Genomic DNA, 20,701 nt, shown 5'->3' with positions numbered 1-20,701 from the left:
TATATATATAGAAACACATTATATATATATATATATATATATATATATATATATATATATATATATATATATATATATATATAGAAACACATTATATATATATATATATATATATATATATATATATATATATATATATATATATATATATATATATATATATATATATAGAAACACATTATATATATATATATATATATATATAGAAACACATTATATATATATATATATATATATATATATATATATATATATATATAGAAACACATTATATATATATATATATATATAGAAACACATTATATATATATATATATATAGAAACACATTATATATATATATATATATATATATAGAAACACATTATATATATATATATATATATATATATATATATATATAAACACATTATATATATATATATATATATATATATAGAAACACATTATATATATATATATATATAGAAACACATTATATATATATATATATATATATATATAGAAACACATTATATATATATATATATATATATATATAGAAACACATTATATATATATATATATATATATATATAGAAACACATTATATATATATATATATATATATATATAGAAACACATTATATATATATATATATATATATATAGAAACACATTATATATATATATATATATATATATATAGAAACACATTATATATATATATATATATATATATATATAGAAACACATATATATATATATATATATATATATATATAGAAACACATTATATATATATATATATATATATATATAGAAACACATTATATATATATATATATATATAGAAACACATTATATATATATATATATATATATATAGAAACACATTATATATATATATATATATATATAGAAACACATTATATATATATATATATATATAGAAACACATTATATATATATATATATATAGAAACACATTATATATATATATATATATATATATATAGAAACACATTATATATATATATATATATATATATAGAAACACATTATATATATATATATATATATAGAAACACATTTTATATATATATATATATATATAGAAACACATTATATATATATATATATAGAAACACATTATATATATATATATATATATAGAAACACATTATATATATATATATATATATATATATATATATATATATATATATATATATATATATATAGAAACACATTATATATATATATATATATATATAGAAACACATTATATATATATATATATATATATAGAAACACATTATATATATATATATATATATATATATATATATAGAAACACATTATATATATATATATATATAGAAACACATTATATATATATATATATATATAGAAACACATTATATATATATATATATATAGAAACACATTATATATATATATATATATATATATATAGAAACACATTATATATATATATATATATATATATATATAGAAACACATTATATATATATATATATATATATATATAGAAACACATTATATATATATATATATATATATATATAGAAACACATTATATATATATATATATATATATATATAGAAACACATTATATATATATATCTATATATATATAGAAACACATTATATATATATATATATATATATATATAGAAACACATTATATATATATATATATATATATATATAGAAAACACATTATATATATATATATATATATATATATAGAAACACATTATATATATATATATATATATATATATAGAAACACATTATATATATATATATATATATATATAGAAACACATTATATATATATATATATATATATATATAGAAACACATTATATATATATATATATATATATAGAAACACATTATATATATATATATATATATATATATAGAAACACATTATATATATATATATATATATATATAGAAACACATTATATATATATATATATATATATATATATATATAGAAACACATTATATATATATATATATATATATAAATAAAAATAATCATCAATACACAGGGTGTGCAGAATTATTAGGCAAGTTGTATCTTTGAGGATTAATTTTATTATAGAACAACTACTATGTTCGCGATGAACACAAAAGACTCAAATATCAAAGCTGAATATTTTTGGAAGTTGGAGTGGGGCTTTTTTAGTTTTAGTATCTTAGGAGGATATCTGTGTGTGCAGGTGACTATTACTGTGCATAATTATTAGGCAACTTAACAAAAACCAAATATATACCCATTTCACTTATTTATTTTCACCAGGAAACCAATATAACAACTCAAAATTTACAAATAGAGAGGTGTACTGTTTTCCCTCCCTGTAGATCTCACATTTGATGAGGGACCACAGGTTCTCTATGGTTAAGATCAGGTGAACAAGGAGGCCATGTCATTATTTTTTCTTCTTTTAGACCTTTTCTGGCCAGCCACGCAGTGGAGTACTTGGATGCGTGTGATGGAGCATTGTCCTGCATGAAAATCATGTTCTTCTTGAACGATGCTGACTTCTTCCTGTACCACTGATTGAAGAAGGTGTCTTCCAGAAACTGGCAGTAGGACTGGGAGTTGAGCTTGACTCCATCCTCAACCCGAAAACGTCCCACAAGCTCATCTTTGATGATACCAGCCCATACCAGTATCCCACCTCCACCTTGCTGGAGTGGAGTTCTCTGCCCTGTACTGATCCAGCCACGGGCCCATCCATCTGGCCCATCAAGACTCACTCTCATTTCATCCGTCCATAAAACCTTAGAAAAATCAGTCTTGTAATATTTCTTGGCCCAGTCTTGACGTTTTATCTTGTGTGTCTTGTTCAGTGGTGGTCGTTTTTCAGCCTTCCTTACCTTGGCCATGTCCCTGAGTATTGCACACCTTGTGCTTCTTGGCACTCCAGTGATGTTGCAGCTCTGAAATATGGCAAAACTGGTGGCCAATGGCATCTTGGCAGCTTCCCACTTGATTTTCCTCAGTTCATGGGCAGTTATTTTGCGCCTTGTTTTTTCAACACGCTTCTTGCGACCTTGTTGACTATTTTGAATGAAACGCTTGATTGTTCGATGATCACGTCTCAAAAGCTTGGCAATTTTAAGAGTGCTGCATCCCTCTGCAAGACATCTCACTATTTTTGACTTTTCAGAGTCCGTCAAATCTCTCTTCTGACCCATTTTGCCAAAGGAATGGAAGTTGCCTAATAATTATGCACACCTGATATAGGGTGTTGATGTCATTAGACCACACCCCTTCTCATTACAGAGATGCACATCACCTGATATGCTTAATTGGTGGTAGGCTTTCAAGCCTGTATCGGTTGGAGTAGAACAACATGCATAAAGAGGATGATGTGGTCAAAATACTCATTTGCCTAATAATTCTGCACACACTGTAGACTTATTAGAAAACTATTATAAATGTACAATAAAAAAATCTATGCCTATTTACATTATATATTAATATAGATGCATCTGTATATATATATATATATATATATTTGCTAATGCAAGTAGACATAGTAAAGAATTATGATGCCAATGTACACAATATGCCTAATAATAATAATAATAATGCACAATTACGTTTTTTTAACATAATCTCCAGGGCTTAAAGCTAACTTAAAAACACTACGGTTATTTATTTAAATCAGGGCTATTCAGCAGGTTTTCCATGTATCCCTGCTCCAACACTTGACTCAATTTAATGAGTCATTGTGCAGAATTTGATTGGATGTTAGATCTATTTAATTGGTTTCGGGTGAGTTGAAGCAGGAATAAGCAGAAATCTGCTAAGGAAAAAAAATCTGTAAACATTTTTGGACTTGTGTTTACAGTTTTACTGAATAGGGCGCAGATCAAATGGAAAAAGTTATAACAAGTTGCGTCCTAGCTCTTCAGATGAGGCATTCACGGCCTTCCCTAACTTTCCCGAAATGTGCAAGGACCCGAAACGACTCGGTGTTGCGCATGCGTCAGACAGTCAGAGCGGCACACACGTGAACGAGGGCTCCATCAATCCTGCCCTGACATTAGCAGACCCCAACCACCCAAACCACTGCCAGTCCTTCCAAGCGGTACTGCAGGTATCTCAAAGAGTCCAGAGAGGAGCTTCAAGACCACTTTTCAGCCTTAACTCGGAGTCAACTGCTGAAGCTGCTGCACGTAAGTTAGCTTTCTGCTAACTTTTGTTGTCTTTAGCCTTGCACACAGCAAACAGAGAAAACTAGACGAGAACCTGACACTGTCATGATACCAGAGTGAACGCACAAGGCTTAAATGCTCTAGTTCCGTTGTTTTGTCATGTAACACTTTGACGAGTCTTTAAGAAGTTGAGTCTTCCATGTTACTGCATATGATCACATCAGTCGCTGGTGTGTGTTTGTGTTAATTTGAGGGGAGTTGCAGTTTGCTAAATGAGGTAAAGTACTAACTGGAAGCTCCTGACTGTGTAGTTCGTGACCTCCTATATGCACACAATTACAATTGTGCAGTTGAATGAGTTCATTTTGGACTTCAGCTGCATTTATCCCTGAAATGAATGAGCCAGGGAGCCATGAAATTAACGGTTTTAAATTCAGACATTATGTTGGAGTAGTTTTATTTTATTTTATTTTTTTTTGTTATTAGATGCAGAGATAATTGAACCCTTAAGTCAAGTAATATGAACACTTTTCAGGCATTAGATAAGTCATATTACTTTCAAAACTTTTTTTCATTTGGCTTTTTATGTGGTTTTTATATAAAAATAATAAAAGAATAAGAAAAAAAAGCACAGTTTTTCAGAAATTGTACTTTAGTTGCATCACTAGATGAACTGGAAAACAGTCGTCCCAGATGGTCTTGCACCATGGTTAGCCATCAGAATGTCCGGGTATCTTTGTGCAGCACTGTGATTAATCTGAGAACAGACAGATCTGTTATCGTATAACTGAAAGACCTACATTTGAGAACACATTGACAACACAGATCTAATCATTGAGTTGTATTGAACTGATCTGGAGACAAAGGTCAACGACAGGCAGAAGATGAGAGAGTGCTCCTTAAAGTTTGATCAGTATTGACCTTTGGCCTCTTTTTATTTATTGATCTGATTCTACAAAAAATGTAGGTTGATTTGATTTTTATTGATAAATGATACCAAAAATTCCTGATTTTTACAGTGACCCCTGTCTCTTCTTCAGTCATGGCTGTAGTGAGGTTCTACAGTAATGAAGCTCTGAACGGGCGAGCCCTACAGAGAGCAGCCAAGCTCTTCCCGCATCTGTCAATCAGAACTGAGCTATGCTACAATGTGGAGCTGACAGGTGAGTGTGCTACTGCGAGATGCCTCTACTTTAAAACGTAGGCGGCGTGGACAGCAGGACTGCTGTAAAGCAGGATGAATACACTGTGTTGCCCTTAGGCTTTTTCTCGTGCTCTGTCACATAGCTTATCAATTTTCCATTCATCTTTTTTTTCTTTTTAGGCTGTGAGAGTCTTGGTGCTGAGCAGAAGGAGGTTCTTCTCTGGCTGTTTTGTCCTCCCCTGCAGGCAGAGCCTCTGTCTGAGAAACCAAACCTCACAGAGGGCAGCGGGGAGAAACTGGTGGAGATTGGACCCAGGTGTTATTACTTGCCTGTGAATGCTCACTTTTGACAAGCTGGAGTTTTAGAGCTTTCAGTGGTCCTTACTGATATATTATTTATAAATGTATCTGCACAAGTCTGAAGAGACTGAATGCTGACGACCACCAAAAAGAGCCCAACTGAGCATGCTCTGGGACATTTCAGCTCATGGAGTCCTGTCATTAGTGAGGTTAGATACGGTGGGTCATAAATAGTCCAAAATGTTTAGATTTTTTTCCTTCTTCAGGACATGTATGTGCTCAAAAATATTGTTACCTGGTAATTAAATGTAATCTCTTCATATGAGGTGAGGACTGGGGGTTAACAAAAGCAACATGAATATTTATCCTGAGATGTCAAAGAGGTCTGACATCCCAAAACACAACGCCTGAACTCCTGAGAAATTGATCCGATTTCAGTTTTTTCAGCCTAGTGAAATAAAAATGTTTTTCAGGTTAAACTTCTCCACTGCCTGGTCCACTAACGCTGTGTCCATCTGCCAGAGCGCCGGCCTCAGTGCCGTCACCCGAGTCGAGCTGTCTCGCAGGTTTCTCATCAAGGTGTGGAAATAATTCAGCAGAGCTCTGATTCAGACGTCTTTATCATGTGATTTTTATGCCTCTGAAGTGACTCATCTGTCTCCTCTTTAGCCCAGAAGTGAAGAGAGCAAACTCAGTGGAGATATAAAGAAACTGATAGAGTGTCTGCATGACAGTATGACGGAGTGTGTGTATCACCATCCCATCACATCTTTCGCCGTGGAAACCAAACCGCAGGCAGTATTTGAGGTGGACATTCTGGGAAAGGGTCGTGCCGCCTTGGAAACTGCAAACGATGACCTGGGTGAGACTTTTCCTGGCTACCTCCTTCTCTTTCCTTTACTTGCTTTATCTTTCCTACTCAGCCTGAGGCTCTCAGAGTGTATAATGTACTGTTTTTCTGTGTCTCCTCTCTTTCTTGATGCTTCCTCTCAGTTGTGCGGCTCTCTGTAAGTACGGCTCGTGTCCTGAAGGAGGTTATGATGTCACATGATGCATGACAGCATTACTTAGCTGGTTAAGGTCACAGGACAACAACAACGCTGCTGATTATCTGACTTATGCATGTGGTGTGTCACTAATGTAATAAAACCTAAAAAGAGATAAAGTTTGTTGAATGGAGATCAGAAGGAGAATAAGCTGATCTGACAGATTTAACGCATCGTTACATGAAAGTACCCAGAACTGGTTAAGTAAAGTCATTTTTAGCTCTTTTTCTGTCTAATGGGCCAAAACTATAACTAGATTAAACTTTTATGAACCGATGGACAGTGTTTGTTCAGTGATGGTGATGGTGGTCTCTTTATAAAGACAGGTTTCAGACTGACACCAGCCACAGCGACAGAATGTGGTGTATTTACGGAGCAGTGTGTCCTCTGCGTCCTCATTAATAATCATTAATATTCACAAGCAGGTCGATAGCCGAGATTCTTTTAACAGCAGGTTTTTAAAGACACCTCCACGTTTACCCGGTGAATTGAGAAAATTAGAAATAGTGTCTTTTTTTTTTTTTATTTAAGCAGACTACATCTCCTTGAGCATTAATTGAACTACCAGTGTTTGCTTTCCCAGTAAAACAGGGTCATTAAGAGATCAGTGTTTATCAAAAGTCGCTTGAAAACTTAATGATCAGTTCATATTGACAGTCTGTTGAAACGGTCCGGTTTACGTGCGCACACACTAAAATGATCATGTATGTGCTGTGTTTGCTGCATTTTGAAGCATGCAGTTTTTTGTGTGTGTGCTGTTAAATGTGTGTTCACATCTCGGTTGCTGTTCAGATGATCAGAGGAGTCATTTTTCCTCCTGCTATGAGCTTGTTTTTCTTTTTCTTTTTTTTTTTTTTTAATGCCATTGGATGTGTTGTGTGTGCTGCAGGTCTGGCCTTTGACTCCTGGGATCTGGACTACTACACATCAATGTTCCAGAGGCTTAAAAGGAACCCCACCAGCGTGGAGTGTTTTGATCTGGCCCAGTCCAACAGGTGGGGGGTTGTCTGTACTGGGCAAACAGGACTACTTTGTGTGGTTTAGTTTATCGTTGCTGTGCAATTAATTTCTTTTTTCTTTTTTTAAATTCTTTTATGCTTGTTTTGCGTTTCGGTGTCCCAGCGAGCACAGCCGTCACTGGTTCTTCCGGGGGCGGATGGTGATCGACGGGCAGGAGCAGAAGGAGACTCTTTTCAGCCTCATAATGGGCACCCAGCAGCACAGCAACCAGAACAACGTCATCAAGTTCTGCGACAACAGCAGGTGGTGTTAGAAACGGCACAGCTGCCAAAAACTGGATGTGGTGTCTTCATCTCTAATTTATTTACTTCTCTACACTCACTCTGTGTAAATCTGTGTGTCCAGTGGTATCAAAGGCACAGCGGTCGAGTGCATTTACCCAAAAGAGCCATCCGAAGCGAGCCCGTATGAGACGCGGCGCTTGTTACGGCATGTCATTTTCACTGCAGAGACGCACAACTTCCCTACTGGTCAGGACACAAAACCCCACCCCCCAAACAAAACAAAAAAAAAAACGAATATTTTCCTTGTTTAGACACAAGATGATAATGTTTCTGAATGGACTGTGTAGGTGTTGCCCCGTTCAGCGGTGCCACCACTGGGACTGGAGGTCGAATCAGAGACGTTCAGAGTGCTGGACGAGGAGGGTACGTCATCGCTGGTACTGCAGGATACTGCTTTGGAAACCTGCACATACCAGGTCAGGCAATGAGAGCATGTAAAGGGGGTCACGTCATATTTGAATTATTATGATCTTTGTTTTCATCAAGATTTTTGAGACGAGTTGAAATCATGTTTTTTATTAGATTTTCATTATAGACATGCAGTTTATACGAGCAAAGCAACTCTGTTCAGCACAATTTGGCACACTAACCACCAATTTGCATGTCATGACATTGGATGGACAGGGTTAAAAATAAAAAGTAGATTTCTGGAATTATATCTTAGCCGATAAAACGCCATTGAACAGATCTAAAACCATCCAGAATTAAGTTGCCTCTGAAACCCAGGGTTAACTTCAGTTTTCATCTAGGGTTTCTGTTACAACCAAATTCTCTCAAATCAGCTTTATAATAAGAGAATGTTTAATCTGACACCTACTGACTGGTCGGTTCATAAAAAATAGAAAAATGTAGTTGCAGCCAGGTTTCCCTGATTGTTTATTGACTGTAAGATTTTCCTTTAGCTTATCAGTTGTCCATGTCATGGTAATCCTAGGTGTCTGAACAAAAGGCAACAAGACTTCCTTTTCTTTATTGAGGACGTTTCACCTCTCACAAGGCTTCTTTTAAATTCAGTCTGCTGGGAAGTTTTAGACTTCCTGTATAAGTATTTTTTTCATTGAGTGCACTGTGACCCAATGACAAGAGATAACTGAGACAAGATCTTCTGTCTACAGATGATGTACCCCACCGAGACCATGTGTACAGACAATATTGATAATTTTCCAAAATTAATCTCTCAGCACATCCACTAAATGGACGATGTGCTTTTAATAAAACTGCTGCACAGAAAAATGTTTTAAACCAGCACGTCTTTTCTCTCTTTCAGGATACAAGCTTCCCTGGGAGTCTGAAGGAGACAGATGGGAGTATCCCTCCAGCTTTGCCCCGCCACTGCAGGTTGCCATCGAGGCCAGTGATGGAGCCTCAGACTATGGCAATAAGTTTGGAGAACCTGTCTTGTCAGGTCAGAAGCCTCACCGTTAAACCTGCTGCAGAGTTACTACATTTTTTACTGTAACCCGGCTGATCAGCCCATATTGTAAAAGATGAATTCAAAAGATGAATACAACACCTCTACTATTGCAGGAAAAGCTCGTGAATCTTTTCCCTTCAGTGTTTGTTTACCAAATTCCTGCTACGACCCTCCTAGGTTTTGCACGCTCTTTTGGCATGCGGTTGGCTAATGGGGAGCGCCGAGAGTGGATCAAGCCCATAATGTTTAGTGGTGGTCTGGGGTCTATCGAGGACACATATGTGAAAAAAGAAGAGGCAGAGACTGGTAATGCTAATACTCAGGCCAAAAGCTGTATTTACGTCAATCAATGACTCAGTGCGTCTTTACTTCTCTGTTGCCCTTTTCAATTAGGAATGGAGGTGGTGAAGATCGGAGGGCCGGTGTACCGGATCGGTGTAGGAGGAGGAGCAGCCTCTTCTGTTGAAGTAGGAGTGCTACAGGAAATCACATTAGGAAATAGTGATGATACTTTTTAGCATTTATAAATACATCTTTGGCTTGTAGGTGCAAGGGGACAACTGCAGCGACAGGGATCTGGGAGCAGTCCAGAGGGGAGACGCTGAGATGGAGCAGAAGATGAATCGTGCACTCAGGGCTTGTCTGGAAAGAAGCAGTGGGAACCCAGTCTGCAGTATTCATGATCAGGGGGCAGGAGGAAATGGTACCAGAAATGGATTTGTTTAAAGTTGAAACCTAAAAATAGAGGATCAAAACTGAAAAACTGATCTAATCTTCAGGTAACGTGCTTAAGGAGCTCAGCGAACCAGCTGGGGCTGTGATCTTTTCCAGTCGATTCAAGGTAATCAGCTGATGAAAACAGCTTTTTATTTATTTATTTATTTATTTTTTGCAAAATATTTGCTTATTTTTTTGACATCTTTTAAGTTTTTGATATTTCCCTCTTTTTCTTTGTAGAAAGGCGACCCTACACTGAGTGTGCTGGAGCTCTGGGGGGCAGAGTATCAGGAGAGCAATGCCCTTCTGCTGCGTCCCTCAGATCGTGCCTTCCTGGAGAGGGTTTGTCAGAGAGAGAAATGCCCTGTTGACTTTGTGGGAAACATAACAGGAGACGGCAAGGCACGTGTCATTAATCTGCTGCAGTGATCAGTAGTTATTGGCTGCCTGGGTTGTAATCTTAGACAGCCTACCACAGAACAGGTTTCCAGATCAAAAACAGTGTGCTCATCTCAGTGAATTTTTTTCCCTCCAGATTGTGCTGGTAGATGATGACCGGGACAGTGGCGATCAGGCAGACGGGTCACGCCATCCTGTTGACCTGCAGCTGGACTGGGTTCTGGGGAAGATGCCACAGAAGGAGTTTAAGATGGAGCGACTAGCCCCAACCAATCAGCCGCTGTCTCTTCCTGCTGGGCTGACGGTCAAAGACGCCCTGCGGCGAGTTTTACGTTTGCCTGCTGTGGCCTCTAAACGCTACCTGACCAACAAGGTTGTGCGCTACATTCCTGTCTTAGGTCGCTGCTGTCTGTTGACATAAATTTGACCAGACACCTTGTGACTGTCCCTGTCCTCACTCTCTCCCTCGGCCAGGTGGACCGGTCTGTGACTGGGTTGGTTGCCCAGCAACAGTGTGTCGGTCCTCTTCACACCCCATTGGCTGACGTGGCTGTTGTTGCTCTGTCACCGTTCAGCTTGGAAGGAGCAGCAACAGCTATTGGGGAGCAGCCAATTAAAGGGCTGGTTTGTCCTGCAGCAGGGGCTCGTATGGCTGTTGGAGAGGCTCTGACCAATCTGGTGTTTGCCAGAGTCACAGAGCTGAAGGTGGGCTCTGTTACGCACAAATAACTACACAAAATATTAATTTAGCCCCACTAAATGGAGAACATGTACTTTTATCCCTGCTCAATGAAACACCAGCTGTTGATAAATCTTTATTTTTCCTTGTATTTGTGTTTCAGGATGTGAAGTGTAGTGGGAACTGGATGTGGGCGGCCAAGCTGCCTGGTGAAGGGGCATGCCTTTGGGAGGCCTGTAAAGCCATGTGTGAGGTCATGGGTCAGCTGGGAGTGGCTATTGATGGGGGCAAGGACTCTTTAAGTATGGCAGCAAGGGTGGGAAAAGAGACGGTCAAAGCTCCAGGTACTCCCGCTGTCTGTGTGTGGGTAATGCGGTTTGTTGTTTTCATGTTATTAAAGCTTTTGCTTTGCTTCTGTTCCAGGTGCTCTGGTGATTTCTGCATATGCTGTTTGTCCGGACATCACGGCCACGGTGACGCCTGATCTAGAGGATCCAGATGGCAAAGGTACAAACTCATACAGAGCATCAAAAAAATTGTTTATAATTAGAAACTGCATGTTTAGTCTGCAGTCCAAAAAGATATGCATGTCAGGTTAATAAGTCTCTCTTGTGTCTTAGTGGGACTACCTGTATAAATAAAGGTTATTTCTCTTTAACGGTAGCAAATCCGTTAAAGCAAATCCGTTTTTTTCCTGCCAGCCTGACTTCACACATGTTTATCCAACAAATCGTCCATGCTCCCCAACGACCAGCTTACCTTTGACCTTTTCTTTTTTTATCTACAGGTGTGTTGTTGTGGGTTCCTGTCAGTCCGGGCCGTCACCGTCTGGGAGGCTCTGCCCTGGCTCAGTGCTACAGCCAGCTGGGTGACTGCTCTCCTGACTTGGACCAGCCTGGGTTATTGACCGCTTGCTTCAACACCACTCAGAAGCTTATACAGGGTCAGTTTGTGAACAAACTTTTTTTAGTTTCCCCTTCTGTTCATTCCTTACAGCTTTCTACTATGACAAGACTGCCCTCTAGTGGTTTTACTGTGTATTTCAGTACATGATACCTTTTTATCACCTACTGATGTGATTTTATCAGCCAAGACAGTTTTTAAATGATAAAGTGACTGATAACCTGTCTAAAAGAAGAAAAAACAAAGCAATGACTATTTCTTTTCTCTCAGGACGTCTGCTCAGCGCAGGACACGACGTCAGTGATGGAGGCCTCATTTCCTGCTTGCTTGAAATGGCATTTGCAGGAAACCGAGGGATTGACGTTGAGCTGCCATCACTAGGAGCCGGAGGTTAGTGGGTTAAAGGTGTGATTGGGTTTTGTTGTCATTCTGTTGTAAACCCCAGTTTTGCTAATTTTTGTCATTGTTGCAGTCATAGAGCTGCTGTTCAGCGAGGAGCTGGGTTTGGTTCTGGAGGTTTCACAGACTGATCTGGAAACTGTTTGTCAGAGATACAGCGACGCAGGTGTTCAGTGCCATCGTATTGGAAGAACCTGCGGCTTTGGACCAGAGGCTATGGTGAGACTTTGTCCACAGCAGACACTTTACCACAATCTTTTTCCTCTTCAGCTGTGTTGACCACTGTCCTCTGTTACCTTCTTTTTCTCTCTCAGGTCAGAGTCTCTGTGGATGGACAGGAGGTTCTCAGAGAGCTGCTGCCTAACCTCAGAGTCCTGTGGGAGGACACAAGTTTCCAGCTGGAGCGACTCCAAGCCAATGAGGTCTGTGTCAAACAGGAAGAAGAAGGGCTTGCCAAGAGGACACAGCCATTTTTCAAACTGAGCTTTGATCCTTCTGAAGCACCCATCATCAGCCAGATTAGTAAGACTACACAGAAAGTTAAGCTGTTCTAGCTAGGGATGTCACGATTACAGATTTTCTTGCTATGATTATTGTCAAAGAAATAATTGTGATTTTACAATTATCACGATTATTATGTGTAAATCAATTTCCCAGCACTCTAATATGTAAAATCACTCCTCAGTTTTTCGTATTTCTATGTTTTCATGCCCAAAAAACTAACTTGTTTAACAACAAAGTAAGTAACTGAGAAGTCTCATTCTAGCTAAATCTCCTCTCCTGTATAAAGAATAAATAAATCCTACATATTAACTCTGCATTTCGGTCAGATGGAAACGGCTGCAGCCCCTCTACCTGGACATGGGAGGCTTCTTTCTGTAAACCAAGTTCTAAAAATTGTAGATAATTTAGAAACACAGGAAAAACATCCAGCTAGCTTTGACTTCCAGCCGTCCTTTAGCAAAATAGCTGCTGTTTGCTTAGAACATAAATAATACCAAAGTGAAAATGCAAAACTGTTTGTCATAAAAGACATATTTAGATTTTTTTCTTTTTTTTTTTTCTTTCTTATCTGTATGACGTAATGTCCAGTGAACACACTGCGTTAAGACAGGCCCGAGTCATCTATAAATAACATATAAAATGACACAAAAACATTTGATTTCAATGTGAAGGTAGATAACTATTAGCATCATTTAACCAAACTAGTTTTTAACTAGATATTTTTTCACCTGTATAATTAAGGTTCTGTGAATGCGTCACGTTGTGTTCTAAGACCAATTCGTACATAATTACAAAAGCAAATGACACAATTTTCAAACATTTCACTTCAGTGTTACGTTAGATAAATATTAATGTCATTTAGCCAAACTGCTGTGCATTTACCTTTACTGCAGCATAAAAAGCTGCGGGTTAACCAGGTGGTGAAACATACTGGAAGTATTTCCTCTGCAATCTTTTATGTCCTGCTTTACAGGCTGCTGAGCCGTCTTCCCCAATGACACCTTGGTCGTCTTTTTTTCTTTAACAGAAAAACAAAAAATAAAAAAAGTATCTAACAAGGATGTCTGAATGCGTTTGTTTGGAGGGAAAACTCGTCGTAGTGTCCCACTCAGGCAGCCTCTTCTGCAACCCTCATGGAGCCGAAACAAAGCAACACAGTGGAAACGTGTGAATGTGGTGTAACGTTTTCGTTCCGTGTGGAAGTTGCGCTGATCCACTGATATACTTCATACATAATATTTTATATAAAAGTGATGATTTTGAGGGATATTTACAATTAAGTAATCTTAGCGTTTCCTACCATGATTAATTGTAAAATGAAATAATCGTGACACCCCTAGTTCTAGCTACAGATTTTTTTTTTCTTATCATTACGCACCCTTTTTTAATTTTAAATTTGTCTATAAATTATACTCATGCTGTGAACTATGCAACAGTTACAGGGCCACCACGAGTTGCTGTTGTCCGAGAGGAGGGCAGCAATGGAGATCGAGAGATGTCTGTCTCTCTGTATATGGCGGGCTTTGAGGTAATTAAAATATCTTTGTAAAATGTCCATTAAGGCTGTTTTCTCTTTTCATTATCTGACCCTCTAATCGTGCGTAGGTCTGGGATGTCACCATGCAGGACTTGTGCTCAGGCTCTTTAACCCTTGAGCCTTTCAAAGCAGTGGTGTTTGTCGGTGGATTCAGCTACGCAGATGTCCTTGGGTCAGCTAAAGGTAAATAAAACTGCTTTTATATTCAGGGATGGACCATTCGCAAATTCTGATTTCTTTCAAGTGTAATGTTACATTTCTTTCACCAAGGTTGGGCTGCAACTGTTGCCTACAACCCCAAGGCAAAGGCTGAGTTTGATCACTTCCGACAGAGAGAAGACACTATAAGTCTGGGAGTGTGTAACGGCTGCCAGTTGCTCGCCCTGCTGGGTTGGGTGGGGGAGGCTGAGGATGGAGCAGGTAGGAGGAGAACGAGAACGTGGTGTTTTATTCTTTGTTGTCTTGCTCTGCTTCATCATTTGATCTTTTCCTTCTTTTTGGTTAGACTCGGAAGTGGTGTTGACTCATAACAGATCCGGCAGGTTTGAGTCCCGGTTTATCAGCGTTGGGATCCAGGAATCCCCGTCCATCTGGCTCAGAGGCATGGAGGGCTCTGCCCTGGGAGTCTGGGTTGCACATGGAGAAGGTAAGCCAGGGCCATGTCAAATCTATAAGGAGGAGTTTTTTCAAATACTTTTTTCTGAGTATTAGCTGGAACTCTAAGCTGATAACTGTAACTGAGGTTTGCTAGTGTGAAAGTTTTGATCTTGCACAATAATGAGTTTTCCTGGCTTATTTGCCACAGGACAGTTTGTTCTGTTATCACCAGCTGGGTTTGATATTGAGTCACCACAATGTTCTTTTCCTCCTACAGGTTTAGTACAGTTCCGTAGCTCCCAGGCCCAAAACCTAATTATTTCCAGTGGACTAGCACCCATACGTTACCTTGACGACCAGGGTCACCCCACTGAAGAGTATCCCCTGAACCCCAATGGCTCCCCACAGGGTATTGCAGGGCTCTGCTCCAGAGATGGGAGGCACCTGGCCATGATGCCACACCCAGAACGCTGCACCCTTGCCTGGCAGTGGCCCTGGGCCCAGAGGGACCTTAGACCCTCTCTCACACCTTCACCCTGGCTGCGCATGTTCAAGAATGCAGCTGCCTGGTGCAGCAACACAGATTGATAAAACTGTTTATGTGACTCTGATGCTGTGAAAATATTGTGCAAGTTTAAGTATTATGAAATACACCTTTTTTTTTTACTTCCTGTGGTACTTATCTTTGTTCATTATGCATCATTACTGCCTGTAGTACTTAATACAAGGATGAGAATTGATGACTTTGTCAACTGTTTCGTTTTGTGAATTCAAAAAATGCAAACAAAGTAAAACAACATGTCAAAACAAAGCCTTCTTGGAGAATAAATATTTATTTATATTATAAATTTATACAATAGTACATATATACATAGACAACATCACAGTAGCAACATAAAAAAGAAAGAAAAAAGAAGATAAAACCTGAACTGATGTCACTTCTGTCCAGTCAAGCGATGCAGTTCTAGATAAATACGGATTAAAAAGGCTATAGCTCAGAACTCCTTGGATGCTGAACCAGCACACTGCATAACTTTGAATTTTAGATATAACACTTGCATAAGGTCTGTAAACACTTGACAAGCAGGCCTGGAGTCCACAGTCTGAGAGACTCAGACATCTTCCAACTTTCAGGCTGTTAAGCTGTGCTGATGTCAATATTCTCGCACAGACTTATCCAACTAACTACACAAAGTAGAAATCCAGTAAAAGCACATGTCAGGCAGCTTATGCTGACACTAGCTACATCCAGTGACGGAGAGCTCTAGATGACTCCCTGTGATGTTGCATTTGCAGAGCGTCCTCTCTCTGGTGCCATTTGCTGATTGATATTGATAACGCAGATGAGCAGCAAAATGACCACCACCAGATCATCCAGCATACCCAGCAACCTGCAGAGGGAGGGGTCAGTTTCCAGGGGGCTCGATGATGAAGACAAAGGCTCCACAGGTGCGGAGGAGATGGAAACCACAGTCCCCACACAGCACAAGGCTACCCGAAAGAGAAACAACCACACAAGCCCTCCCATTGTTCCCAGGCCACGAGCCAGAAACTGCAGAAGAAGGGGGATGTCACAGAGGTAGTCTGTTACCTGGAATTGATAGTAAGGATGACAAGTCACACTCAAAGACATGTCAGATCCTTTTAGATGTGAACAAACATTCAAACGTGTTCAAGCATTTACAGTAAACAGTCCCCTCAAATGTATTCAAACAAAATGGTAATCTACATCTATTTAGACGAGCCCCACCACTTTTTTTCCCTTTACATAACAGGTTGTGAATCGATATGGGGAATTAGCTAAGTGTGTATTTTAGAGAAAAGAAATAACAATTGGCTTTCTGGGTGTGTTATTGTGAGATGTTAACTGGATCCTCTTTTGTCTGGTTTGGTTGCATAAGAGTAATTCCCGTTACCAAACCTATTATATGAGTAAATTGTGCAAGACTCCTCATCCTCCCTTCAATCTCACCTGATATTAAGTTCAAAGCTGTAAAAGAAAGCTACACCCTGTGATTAATTTACATTACCAGACACAGGTGCTGAACTTGGAAGGGATTACTGACCTTTCTTGGGGCTCCAGAATAACGTTTGTTGTAATCTGTGATTTCTCCAAGAACCTCCTTTGACTGCCGGTCTGATCGACTCTCGTTAAACAGATTACACAGCACGGTGACCTACAGAAAAAACAGAAGTATTTTTATTTCCCGTCGTCACTCAGCATGTGTTTATGATTTACAGAGGAATCATCAGGTGATCTGTACCTTCTGTCTGCAGAGAGGACAGCCTATTGCGTCTAACCATGACCCATGTCTCCAGTAGGTTAGAAGACAAGGAGCTGCAGGATAAAATGCAAATCTTTTAACACTTCACTGTGATCATTCATCTCCAGATCCATCACTAGGCACAACAGCAAAATGAATAATAATTCGAAGAAGACAGAATTAAATGACTAAGATGTTTGGGTGATCAAGGTTGAAAAGGCTGTAAGTTTGACAGACACAGATAAGATGCAGGTGTTCACCGTGCAGTAGGTTAAGGTAAAAGTGCTGGTGTAAAAAATGACCTGTGATAAATGATGTCAAAGTTAAGGTGGAGATTATTTGTGCAATAAATATTTACTCTAAGTTAAAGAGATAGATATGTAATTATAGGGAGAATAAGAAAGTTTCTTTTCCAAACCAGTCATGAAATGTTGCAAGTTTTTGCAAAATCAAGGTAATACGATCCATCTTTGGTTGCATTTCATGTGGTTGGAAAATACTCCAGAATTACACAAATCTCTCTAACTTTAAATGATTTTCATCCACATTTTATTGTAGATAATTAACTTGAACAAGCTGCTCAGGTCAGCTATGACACTGCTTTCCTTAACTCCACCACATTTTAATTATAACACTGGGTAAAGCTGTCTTTGGCTTTTGCTCTTATAAGAACAATTAAACAGTTAAAGCCCATTCTGACAGAAGGACTCAGACATAAATATGTTAGCAAGTATAAGAAGAGATGGGAAGATTAATCCACTCAGGGTCAGGAAAATGGGACAGTCTGTGTTTTTGTGTGTGACATCATACCACAGAATAAATGGCCACAGTTGGTCTGAACTGGGAATCTGGCGGTCTGAAGGCAGACTGGGCAGTGCCAGTCTCTTCTGCTTGTGGACAGACATGACGGCGTAGATTCCTAAAGAGATGAGAAATTAAGAATCAAGAAATGAAACAAATTAAGAAAGAGAAGGAAAATATATATATAGCAGAAAAAGAGCTGACAAATCTAAAAAAGGAAAACCTCTAACTAAAAGCAATTGATTTTCTCTTATGAACCCAGTAACACATAATAACAGCAATAATTATCATCTCAAAGGGACTTAGTTCTGCAGCTGTTACACTCACTTCATAACAACTTGCATACATCGATGTTGACTGCTCGGGTGTGTGTACCAATAATCTAGATGACCCCAGGGGATCCTGACCTGCTGGACCCTTTGAGTGTGTCTGCAACACAACGTGAGATATTGACATTGATGAAAGCAAAATAAAAATAACCTTGTATATCTTCCAATTTGGAGATACTGATACATCGCTAATGATTTGTAAGATAAGGTTGACTGAGCTCAGCTCTTTTCTGTTTGTGGGTCACAGATAGTGAAGCTCTGACCACAGCAATTTGACAATTTTCTTAAATGTGTTTAAAGCTTACCATGCATTTATAAGTCAAAATTAGGTTTTCAGATGGGATGATAAAGCTAACAATAATATCTGGAGTCATGTAACAGCATAGTATATTTAATTTTATAATGTTAATAACAACATTCCTGCATTTATGACTAAATGAAATTTAGTCATAAATGAAAGACATCCAGTTAATAAAATAAAATAATAATAATTAAAAAACTCAATAACACTAAAGAGGACAGTATTCATGAATATAAAATAGAATTTAATATAGTCAGTATTCATGAAAATAACATTCTAAAAATGCTTTAATTATTGTTTTAAATTATCCTAAAACATGTCACAACTCAGAAGCCTTTGTGTCCAAGGATCAAACAAACTTTCACCAACACTTTTCCTAACTCAAATGTACTTCATTCCCTTTATGAACCCCATTTTCGGTCAAGAAAACATCTAAAAATGCAACTTACCTGGATTGAGATTGACATTGGGGGGGGTGTACAGCCCTGAAAACAGCTGTGTTCAAAGAGTAAATGTAGTTGAGGTTTCTCTAGTGGGAAGTAAAATGCTGCCTGACAGCATCACTTCTCAAAATAAATTGGAGCTGCTAGTTAATGATCAACTACACCCTCCAATATCAGCTGGAGTCATTCGGCTTAAAGGGAGAGCTACTACAGTAAAATCAAGGAAAATGTGCTTTACAGGAACTGCACCACAACACACCTACTTTGTGTCACACCAGACTTTGGTCGGCTTTCAAAGTGATAGTATTGAAATGATTTATTTCTAAATGAAGATGTATGTCTCCTCACTCAGGTCACAAGCAAACTATTTGGGTCATATGACCAGATCAAAGGCAGAAAAGATTCCTCCCACACTGTGTTTGGTAAGATCTGAACTAGCCAATCATTTACCTAAAGTTTACTTTGCCAAAACCCTGTCCATATAATATTTCACTTACCATAAACTGATAGTTGTGAAATCAACTAACTCACATGCAGTCTTGCAGCAATCACTCAGAGCAAAAGTATTTTTCTGCAAGTATAAACAAATATCCTTATGTTTACAATAAAAAGCTTGACTTTAAATACCATTTAAGCTTCCCCCATTTTATTTACATTTATTTAAGACTAATATCTTTTTAAGGATTTAATTTATAATTTTCCTCATCAATTAAACATGCAGGTTTATTTACCATTTTGATAATTTATTTATAAGAGAAGCAACTTTTCAGACCCTATGTGACATTAGGAGTTAAAGTCTGGGGCACCCTGTTTCTGTCAGTGATCTGAAGCTTCACAGCTTCACCAGAGTTCAGCCATGATCACCATGAGGGGATGCTTAGTGTCTTTTAAACATAGCGATGGCAACATCAAGAAATGGGGATGTTTTTTCTGCCAAAGGGGTTGTGGACTTGTAAAGATAAAAAAAATGGTGAATGCAGAAAAATATGGAGCAATTTCACAGTAAAAAAAAATTTGGAGAAAAAATCTTAAAATCTCACATAGAGCTAAAAATTCTTATTTCAACAGCAGACCAACTAAAAGAAGAAAAAGAGGACAAAAGAATAACCCCCCATTAAAAAAAAAATAATAATAAATTAAAATAAAAGATTGACACATCAATTTACAAAACAGATGAAAAATGTGTGACCTGCTAATTAAATATGAAGTTTTACACGTTTATTTTTGATAAATTACATAAAAAGCATAATGAATCCATTCTATTATCCAAATTTTTACATGATTTTAATGTCTCCTGTTAAATTTCAAATCAATGTGGCAACGTGACGAAGACATAAAAGATACTGAAGCACATGTCATTCTCCTCAAATCAAGAAAAAAGAAATGTCATTAATGTGACAGTGGTCAAAGATGACCTTCACATAGTTCATCA

General features: G+C 37.8%; 2 protein-coding genes across 5 annotated transcripts; one reads left to right on the top strand and one right to left on the bottom strand.

Moving 5' to 3' along the window:
* The first annotated feature begins 4,011 nt into the window (after positions 1-4,011).
* pfas (phosphoribosylformylglycinamidine synthase) lies at positions 4,012-15,942 on the top strand. Of its 3 annotated transcripts, none has more exons than XM_042006657.1 (28): positions 4,012-4,209; positions 5,229-5,351; positions 5,513-5,648; positions 6,106-6,211; positions 6,302-6,494; positions 7,568-7,673; positions 7,801-7,941; positions 8,044-8,168; positions 8,270-8,398; positions 9,250-9,387; positions 9,574-9,702; positions 9,790-9,863; positions 9,943-10,099; positions 10,176-10,237; positions 10,354-10,515; positions 10,649-10,885; positions 10,987-11,217; positions 11,355-11,535; positions 11,615-11,698; positions 11,979-12,134; positions 12,365-12,484; positions 12,567-12,712; positions 12,808-13,015; positions 14,434-14,525; positions 14,603-14,717; positions 14,805-14,954; positions 15,040-15,180; positions 15,409-15,942. In XM_042006657.1, the coding sequence occupies exons 2-28, from the start codon at positions 5,231-5,233 to the stop codon at positions 15,717-15,719; spliced, it is 3,951 nt and encodes a 1,316-aa protein (XP_041862591.1). In that variant the 5' UTR covers positions 4,012-4,209; positions 5,229-5,230; the 3' UTR covers positions 15,720-15,942. The 3 variants fall into 3 exon arrangements, with proteins under 3 accessions (XP_041862591.1, XP_041862592.1, XP_041862593.1); XM_042006658.1 differs by having other exon boundaries at positions 4,012-4,210; positions 5,199-5,351; XM_042006659.1 differs by lacking the exons at positions 4,012-4,209; positions 5,229-5,351; positions 5,513-5,648; positions 6,106-6,211; positions 6,302-6,494 and adding an exon at positions 6,505-6,639.
* On the bottom strand, positions 15,926-19,840 carry si:dkey-183n20.15 (RING-HC_RNF170 domain-containing protein). 2 transcript variants are annotated; one of them, XM_042006683.1, is made up of 6 exons: positions 19,767-19,840; positions 18,524-18,625; positions 18,206-18,314; positions 17,396-17,469; positions 17,198-17,308; positions 15,926-16,722 (listed from the first exon to the last, which is right to left on the bottom strand). In XM_042006683.1, exons 1-6 carry the CDS (start codon positions 19,767-19,769, stop codon positions 16,396-16,398), a joined length of 726 nt encoding a protein of 241 aa, XP_041862617.1. In that variant the 5' UTR covers positions 19,770-19,840; the 3' UTR covers positions 15,926-16,395. The 2 variants fall into 2 exon arrangements, with proteins under 2 accessions (XP_041862617.1, XP_041862616.1); XM_042006682.1 differs by lacking the exon at positions 19,767-19,840 and adding an exon at positions 19,276-19,375.
* Positions 19,841-20,701: the final 861 nt, after the last annotated feature.

This window comes from Melanotaenia boesemani, chromosome 14 (genome assembly GCF_017639745.1).
Source record: "Melanotaenia boesemani isolate fMelBoe1 chromosome 14, fMelBoe1.pri, whole genome shotgun sequence".
In the NCBI taxonomy this organism is placed as follows: Eukaryota; Metazoa; Chordata; class Actinopteri; order Atheriniformes; family Melanotaeniidae; genus Melanotaenia; species Melanotaenia boesemani.
Note: the sequence above shows the minus strand (reverse complement) of the source record. Positions and strands in the feature narration are given on the sequence as shown.